Source organism: Brassica oleracea, chromosome C3 (genome assembly GCF_000695525.1).
Source record: "Brassica oleracea var. oleracea cultivar TO1000 chromosome C3, BOL, whole genome shotgun sequence".
Lineage (NCBI taxonomy): Eukaryota > Viridiplantae > Streptophyta > Magnoliopsida > Brassicales > Brassicaceae > Brassica > Brassica oleracea.
Window position 1 is genome coordinate 17196852 of NC_027750.1, and position 8709 is coordinate 17205560.

Genomic DNA, 8709 nt, shown 5'->3' on the forward strand with positions numbered 1-8709 from the left:
CAAATCCGACTAAAACAAACCAGTTTTTAACATAAACTGAAACAAAAATGAAGTTTTATTAGAAATCCCGATTTTATGGCCGAGTAAAACCACATCGGGACGGTGGTCCTCAGCCTCACATATTTTCGCCGGATACTCGGCCGCGTTTTTAACATGGGTAGTAATCAATCGATCGTAATGACCACAAACCCTAGATCCCACCTGTCATTTTACTACTGAACAGCTGCTCTGAAATTTTATTTTATTTATTCCAAAAAGAGTTAAATCAAATCAAAGGTCGACACCAGTTGGTTTGATAGTTATGTATGTTATTATATACTCCCAAAATATACGAATCGCCCCAACTAAACGGTGGTTGTGACTTGCGACGCGATGTTAATCAAAAGGAGTGAAGGGTAACAGGCATTTGAATCCATTTACAAATAAATCTGAAATGGTTAATATGAAATATGTAATGGGTGAGATAAAACATTTACTATATACTTGATCCATTATCACCTGTTATTAAAATCTAGACAACTATAACGTTTTAATAACCAGTGTATTGTATATTTTTTTAATCAGTATGCAATGTCGTCGATTTGAATCTTTGCCACAAACAAATAAATAAATTTAGACGTCCTGATTCGAGAAGATTAGATATGTCACATGTGTGATAGCTATAAAACAATGAATCACAGGAAGATAAATTCAAAAGACGATTCCTTTCACTCCGACAACTGATGAGAGAGAGCACTATTGAAACAGAATTGGTCAGAGTAGCAGCTCATTGCCCTACCTTACGTTAGGGGGAATCTTCTTGACGGGCCGAAATAGGCTGCCTAATTATCAGTTCTATATAAGGCCCACATCAGATAAGCTGCGTAATATAACATGGTGCCGATTATCTTGGGCTTCAAATCTAAGTATTGTTTGGTTGCTGTAATGCTGCATGACTAGATACAGATTCAGTTTGAACAGTGGCTCTAGGCTAGGTTGATTGGCTCCTCCCATCTCTTGCTCATTCTGCATAATGTAAATCAGAAGAAGACAATCAAAGAGCAGAGGCTTCCACAGCCCTAAACCCAAGACCTCCTTCCGGTTCCCAGTGGAGTTCCCGTTTGTCATGATTGCGACGATTTCTCTCAAATGAGAAGCACAACAAAGTGTATTCAATTATCTCCTTATTTTTTTGGCAAAAGAAGGAACAAAAGGAACGTGGCCATCATACATATAGACAGGCTTCGATTCACCCCAATAGTATCAGTGGGTATCAAATGAAGAAACGGTCGCAACAATTAACAATTTCATAGGCTTGACCATACCTCGATATCACTAGTTTTCTAAAATTGCGACATCATCCCTCAGATCAGAACCGTGATTCAACCATTCTCCCAAAGCTTCCCCCCTCCCGCTCAGGCGTGTTGTCAGTCTGTCCCAGTCTTGAAACATTTATACGGCTCTTTCGCTTCAACCAGTGCATTTTCTTACTTGGTTGGTTAGGCTGCTGACCAAGCCTATGCTTCAAACGACCAACCACAGACAAGTTGAGCCATCAAACTACACTCGTACAATAAAGATTACAAACACCATGAGAGAATTCGACTACTATCCACTTACCACGTAGTTTTCTTACATCAACAACACAATGTAAGCAAATCTGGAGGAGGCCTATCTTCAATAACAATTTGGACTCGTGTAAGTAAGCTTCCCAGCCTCGAATCCGCAATTAACCAAGGCAGTTGCAATCATCGCCATTATCAATCAGCATTTTGCAACTTCCAGACATTGTACACCACCTTTATTTTGAACAAAAAGAAACTGAGGTTCAATCAGCAGAGTAGCGAACTACTTAGATGAAATGCGACAAGATAAGTTCTGTGAAGCAAAACGTACATAAAACACCGTGTCGATTCCTATGCTGAAATGATACTTGGGATGATTTTTGGAAGTAACTTATATAGCTGTTTTTCGCACGAATCACTAGAACTAGTAATGCATGTGAGCTCATTCTCCAAAACAGAGTACGCTTCAGAAAATGCCTGCAAAATAAATCATCACAAAATTTTTCCATAGTCGTATATGTTTTAGATTAAAAAAAAAAGCATTGATAAAATGTAAATATGATCCAATTTACCTTAATACATTGATGTATACGGAAGCAATTTCTCCCGACATTATTTGTTGGAAAAAGAGGGTCATCGATGTGTATCGGATCAATACTATGAGCAGATAACCAACCAACGTGTGAATAACAGAACGTGTACAAGTTGGTATTTCACAGAGCCGCGATGTTTACCTATGACCCCTCTCCCGATTCCTATAGATACCACTTCCTTGCACTGAGACACGCATCTGCCGAGGATCAAAAACATTACTGCAAAACAAATTTTTACAAAAGAAACACTAGACCCGTTATCGTCACATTCCTTCTTGAGCTATATCTATAATTGTAATTAACAGATTTATAAGGAGAAGCAGTAATTTTGACTGACCCAAAAAAGTAAAGAAAATCCATTAGAAGCCGCCCAATGTTCTGCAAAAATACTTATTTTCAGTTAGTAATAATTGCATGAGTGTAACAAGGAAACCTGAACAAATATAGATACTAGTGTTACAGAATAGGCAAACAATAAAACCAAGTACTTGGTTGATAGAGCGCCCCAGATGATGCTCATGCTGAAGAAAACGTGTAATCAGTAAGACCTGCAGTAATCATATAGTCTACGATTCATAAACAGATATCTGAAAACATGTTTAGAGCATGGATTAATAAGGTGGCTGGTGCATTGGTTGGTACTAATCAAATTTGACAAACACCAACTACCAGGATCCGCATTACATATACAGAGACTGACCACCTGAAAACTAAAAGAAAGGAGAGTTTTACTTAATGTAAAGGAACACGGCTCACCAGGCAATAAGAGCTCAATCCACCGGAGTATGATTGATCCAGGGTACGATCAGCCAAAAACTGCTTTAACACCAAAGCAAGTGGTGTGGCAGCTGGAAATTGCTCTGTCAGAATGAAACCCAAAAGAAAGAAGAGTTTTACTTAATGTAAAGAAATACGGCTCACCAGGCAATAAGAGCTTAATCCACCGGAGTATGATTGATCCAGGGTACGATCAGCCAAAAACTGCTTTAACACCAAAGCAAGTGGTGTGGCAGCTGGAAATTGCTCTGTCAGATCTTTCACCTGCAGAAATGAACATTTTAGGAAACATAAGCCCAAAGAAAGAAAAAAAGGTTACAGAGATACATACACAAGAAGAGGTATAATGTAAGAAAAACAAATATCTTGCTGTGAAAGAAGAATAAAACAAACACCAATTGTGTGGTTTGAAGACCCGTATGCGATGGCGTTTTGAAACTGATGTCAAGACGGACACATTTTACATTTGCCAAGTTTCCAGCCTTTGTCGGTAAAGAGTTTGCTGCTGCAGAGTCTTCAAATCCAACCATATCAGTGTTACTATTGCTGTCTTGGTCAACGGTGATACAGTCTGGGCCATCTTTTGGTGACTGTATACTGCATACCAGATCACAAGGGACTTCCACAACAAGCATGATAATTGGTATCTGCGCATGCATTAACGAATTATATAAGAGAAAGCATGATGAGAGTACCTAACGACTGTGAAAAATAAAAACACTAATAAATGAGACATTACAGCTGTATTTTCAACCGCCTTCAGGGAGTCAGTTTTTACCCACTCTTGATTAGCGAGATACCTGGCTCTGGCTGCATGCTGAATAGCAAAACATGATATCAAAGATAATTGAACAGAAAAATGTAACCAGTGAACTGTCAGATATAGGTACTCTTATTTAACAAACAGAGTAACTTCAATTTAACAAACAGAGCAACTTCAAATAAAAAAATTAAATATACAGAAGAGAGTAGGCTCAAGCATGATTCACAAATCAAGTATTTTACAAGGCTTCCGCTGTACTAAAGCAATCCCAGTTCCCTAATATGCAACACGACATGAGCAACGAGCATACTTAAGAAAGATGGGTCCATATATGAAAATAATTAGACTAGCCCCTAAAACAAACGTAAAAGCACAAATGTGATCACAAAAATAAAGCAAATTTAAAAGTTAAATTTAAAAACATAATCATGATTGTTAACTGTTGCAACATGACTTCCACAGTAAGCATACCTGAAGGCATGTCTCCTTTATACCATTGCGACCCTCCAAAATTCCTGCCTCTTTGATAGGTTCCTGAGACGGGTATTATGTATAAGATACTTCCAGTTCAATAAGTAATGCATAAGATGAATAATATTAAGTTTGCTCACTAAGTTTCTCACTGGAGGAAGACAAACCACAAGGTCCACATCACTCGAAGGGAGGGCCAAACCAGTTGCAGATGAGCCAAATATGTTCGTCCTAGACCTGGGCCACAGAACTTGGAGAGATCTGGTAACCCGCTTGATTGCCCAATTGATATAAGGTTTGCGGGACATATTCTCTGCAGCAACCTTTATGAGCCGTATATGACTCAACGGATTCGAATAATTGCCAACCCAGGTAATATAAATATAAACTTCAAAGACTGAAGTATATGAGGGGGAAAAGGTATTGTGATTACCTGCTTGCAGAAAGAATCTATCTCGTCATTCAGAAGACCGTGTATCAATGATTGAGATTCCCCTTGCGTTGGACAGTTCAATAACTCGGGTGGTTGCAAAGGGAAGGCCACATCAGGCTGTAAAATAGCATTTTAGAGGATGGACGCATCTTAGAAAGAGTACACATAGAGGTCGACGATGTTACTTACATGCTCTTGGTCTCGGCCTAGTTGCGACATTGCAATTAAGTGATCTTGAAGGAGGGCCCCAGGTAGAGGTTGAATGATTGGCCTGACTGCAAGGCTTTTGTTCCTCCAGGGTAAAACAACCTCCGCTCCACAAGGTTCTTCCCAGTTTACACCGTCATGAAACCAGCCTCTCATTCCCCAATGTCTTGGGCTTGAACTTCCAGACCTCACAGTTGGGAAACCTCGCCGTGCTCTGGAGTTGCTCACAGGTGAAGGTGGTGGTGGACGAGGAGCACGTGGAACACATAGTACTACAGGTGATGGTGGTCGCTTTATACGAGGATGCTCGCGCCTTGTAGGTGGAACATTTGGGCTTTTGGTATCATAACTACGCTTGTATTCAGATTTCGACATATTTGGGATGATGATAGGCCGCAAAATCGGATAAGGAAAAGAGTCTCCAGAATTTCCTTCAACATCCCCAGATAAACTAGTCAAAGTTCCAGAGACCTCCTCTTCACCTGCAGGAGCTTCACTTGTTGTTGGGGGAGCTTGCAGTACTTTAGTAGATATCTCATTACCTGGCACAACATAACCAAGAGGCTGGTTTGCCGGGCCTAAGGGATCAAAAGGGGAACAGAAGGATGCCGAATTTGGAGAAGCTAGTCCATTTGCGCTGTAAGAAGACGAAAACGCAACCATGTCATCAACCGACCTCTTCATCTCAGCTTCATGCCAAGCCCAAGAGCTATCATCAGAACTAAGGGACGGAGGGCGAGAAAAGCCAGTCCCTAGATGTTCAGAAGGATTCCAATACATCACTCCACCACCGAAATATTGATTATAGTCTACTCCAGAAACAGTGTGCATCTCAAAATCTTCCTCCAACATCCAATTATTCTCGCATTCATTCCCTGGCTCGGGCTTATTTTTCTGTTCAGGAATGTCCACAAGAATTCCAGAATCATAATTGCAAGCGAATGCTGTTGTCAAGCCGCAATTGCTATGAACCATGGGAGGCCAATCTAGACTCATGGGCATGGGTCGAGGAAGAACTTGTTTGTGGGTACCTTCAATAGAAAGATTCCTAGCATGATGAACAGTTGACACGAAAGGTTGGCGTACATATGCATGCAAATTGTGACCAACATCAAGGTGCAGTCTATCAGTGGCAGTTGGAAGGTGAGAATTAAGATGTGGAAAGTACATGGGTGCTATAGCAGGCCACTCATAAGAAACAAATTCTGAACTGCTGGAGGCAATACCATAGCCTGCTGCTTCTCTTCTCTGATGGTGGATCCGCTGGGATTCCCCTTCCTCCAGAGTTCTGGATCGTCCATTAGACGATGACAATATGTCTTTACGTTCACCTGCACAGCAAGACTTTTGAGAGTTCACGTTATCACAGCTTGAAGTACCGGCAGAATCTGTAGAAGTCAAAACTGATGAAATCACACACGTTCCAGCTTTTCCGTTCAATTCTTCCTCTCCAGAATTCTCACATTTAACTGCATCATTCCCAGATGCACCTTCCCTTGAACCATTCCTATCACAGCTAACTCCAATACTCTTAGCATCTATATGCTCCTGAGGAAGCTGATTGGCAGAAGTACAATTTGATTCACATTCGGGAGCTTTTTCGATGGCTGAACTATTCAATACGGACTCATTCACTTCCCTGGTGTTTTCCAAACTTGTACACTTTTTATTCTTATTCTTATTCTTGTCTCTCCTTTTCTTTTTAGCTCTTCCTTTGTCGGCAACCAATCCTGGGACAGCTTCCTGATAATATATATAATCAGTTTCAAAACCGAGATCTAGTTAGCCAAAATATGAGGAAATAAAAACAATTCACCATATTTGCTGCAGAGGCCTTAGAACAATTGATCATTGTTGATGATGTAGGAGCTTTCTTGCATTCTACCGCATCTTTGTTTTTGTGAGATTCCAACTTAGCTTGATCTTTCTGGCGATAACTTCAAAGATCAAATTCAAGTTCCCACACGACTGCTATGAAAATAAAATAATCTGTGGATGGAACAGAAAATATGTACCTTGGCGGACAAATTTATGTTTCTATCCGATTTAGCCTCAGGGGTTGGCTTTTTCATATTCCCGGACTTTCCTTTGTGTTTACGTTTGGTTGAACCAGAACTCTGCTTGGAAGACGAACTTTTGGAACACTTTGGAGTATATTCTTCAAGAAGCTCACGTTTAACAGAATCAACCGAGATTACCATAAGAAAACCCCGCAGTTTTCTTAATATACAATCAACCAAGGTTGGGAGAGAAGCCAATGAGCTGAAGAATACACTTTGTACTGAAAGTAAGCCATTTTGACATAAGACGAGTAATGAAGCAAATTCTTGAAGCACGTATAAGGCACTTAGATTAGTGGCAATGGCATTAGGTCTCCTTGATAGAGAGGTATGTTCCAAAAGTATGTCAGAAGGGCATTCCCTTGCACCAAAACTGAAGAGCCACATTTCTTCCTGGGATGCTTGATTTGCTTCTCTAAGAATCTCATACATCTGAGTTTCGCAGTGAAGAGAGAAATTTAGATAAAACCAACAACACACACACAGAGCAAATATAGAACATAGAAGGATACCACAGATTTTGCCGACTTGCCGAGCAAGCAGGTCCAGATTTTCTTGTGTGTGGCGGCCTCCAGATTCTGCCACCAGTCAGCACATGCTTTGGTCCTCCAGTATGCATTAGCAGCCGCAGCAGCAGCGTTCAATTTCTCTTTGAGTTTCATTCCTCTTTTCTTCCCATTGGAGGTGTTCAACCAAGCTAATCTCAAGCTTACCTCTAACCTATTAGCGATGAAGGCTTCCATGGTATAATAGCCTTTGGCTTTGAGCCACTCCAGCTCAACCCAATCCGAGGAGCCGAGATCAGTATCTTCCCCTCTCAAGAAGGAGCCATTGGATAGAGCGTCCATAGTCTCCACGAAGTGATCCACGTTCGTAAGAAGCTCCTCGGCCATGACGACGGAGTCGAGGGAGCAAGAGCAATCTTCCCCTTGTTTCGAACCGAAGAGACGGGTGGAGTCGAAAAGGGAACGCTCGGAGGCGTTGGATAGGGCAACGCGGGAGATCAATCCACGAGACTTCTTGAAGCAGAGACTGGGAAGATCGAGGGAAGGGAGGTCTGGGAGGATGATGAAAGAGCCATGGCCCTTGGTGCGGATATAGCCGAGCATCTGGAGCAGAATTTTGACGAACTTGGGATCCACGAAGGTGAGGTGAGAGAGGCGCTGGTGGACGCTCAGAGAAGAGAACCATCGGAGGATCGCTGACCTAGGATTATTAGGTATCGAGGAGGAGGAAGAAGAATTGGAGTGGTAGAGGGCGATGTGAGATGTGAGGGAATCGATAAGTTGATTCTGAGCCATGGAAGACGAGAATTTGGAAGAGCGATGGCTTTTTTCCATCTTCTGTTACTGATCCCGACGAACCTAATCTCATCAAAATGTGTGTCAAAGCGACTTCCTCGCTCGCCGGAGCCACCACGAACGGCAGATATCACTTCAACGGATCTTACCTTCCTCTTCCCAAATTATTAATGGGCCTTCTAAATTCAGGCCCATTGTTAGCTCGTCCGGGTTTTTCTTCTTCGTGTATTTTTTCATATACACAAAGAAAATTCATTTAAAAAAAAAATATGAATAAAATACTTAGCTTACAAAAGAACTTCCACCGTTGGATCTCATATGGTTGTTCAAAGTGATGCAATCAGACTTTGAATCCTTATAAGAGATATATAATTGTCGGCTGTGTTTTTCATAATTTGTAATAGTATAATTAACCAGACAAAAAAAAAACAAAATAATTGTAACCGAACTAATTCTATTCACTAGGGATAATACAGTATTTGAATACAAAAAATCATCTTTATAACTCATTTCCTAATGCCCGCCAGCTTTACAAGCTTGGTCCCTATTAGCAACACCAA

The 8709-nt window shown here is 41.0% G+C and overlaps 1 protein-coding gene across 5 annotated transcripts; it reads right to left on the minus strand.

Moving 5' to 3' along the window:
- Window positions 1-1133: 1133 nt before the first annotated feature.
- LOC106334793 lies at window positions 1134-8279 on the minus strand. 5 transcript variants are annotated; one of them, XM_013773157.1, is made up of 18 exons: window positions 7361-8278; window positions 6804-7280; window positions 6605-6715; window positions 4771-6531; window positions 4582-4698; window positions 4289-4471; window positions 4149-4211; window positions 3654-3731; window positions 3310-3561; window positions 3131-3178; window positions 2894-2965; window positions 2626-2685; window positions 2475-2515; window positions 2279-2356; window positions 2117-2201; window positions 1876-2021; window positions 1600-1778; window positions 1134-1496 (listed from the first exon to the last, which is right to left on the minus strand). In XM_013773157.1, the coding sequence occupies exons 1-16, from the start codon at window positions 8186-8188 to the stop codon at window positions 1896-1898; spliced, it is 4380 nt and encodes a 1459-aa protein (XP_013628611.1). In that variant the 5' UTR covers window positions 8189-8278; the 3' UTR covers window positions 1134-1496; window positions 1600-1778; window positions 1876-1895. The 5 variants fall into 5 exon arrangements, with proteins under 5 accessions (XP_013628611.1, XP_013628609.1, XP_013628610.1 ...); XM_013773155.1 differs by lacking the exon at window positions 2894-2965 and having other exon boundaries at window positions 3059-3178; XM_013773156.1 differs by lacking the exon at window positions 2894-2965 and having other exon boundaries at window positions 1134-1501; window positions 3059-3178.
- Between the last annotated feature and the right edge of the window lie 430 nt (window positions 8280-8709).

What these genes read in the sequence shown, in the direction of transcription:
- LOC106334793 (XM_013773157.1), bottom strand. Translation starts at nt 8,188, where the DNA reads ATGGAAAAAAGCCATCGCTCTTCCAAATTCTCGTCTTCCATGGCTCAG. An exon ending in ACATAAATTTGTCCGCCAAG is followed by an intron (nt 6,716 to 6,803) that starts GTACATATTTTC and finishes AGTTATCGCCAG; the next exon opens with AAAGATCAAGCTAAGTTGGA. An exon ending in GATTTTCTTTACTTTTTTGG is followed by an intron (nt 2,357 to 2,474) that starts GTCAGTCAAAAT and finishes TTTGTTTTGCAG; the next exon opens with TAATGTTTTTGATCCTCGGC.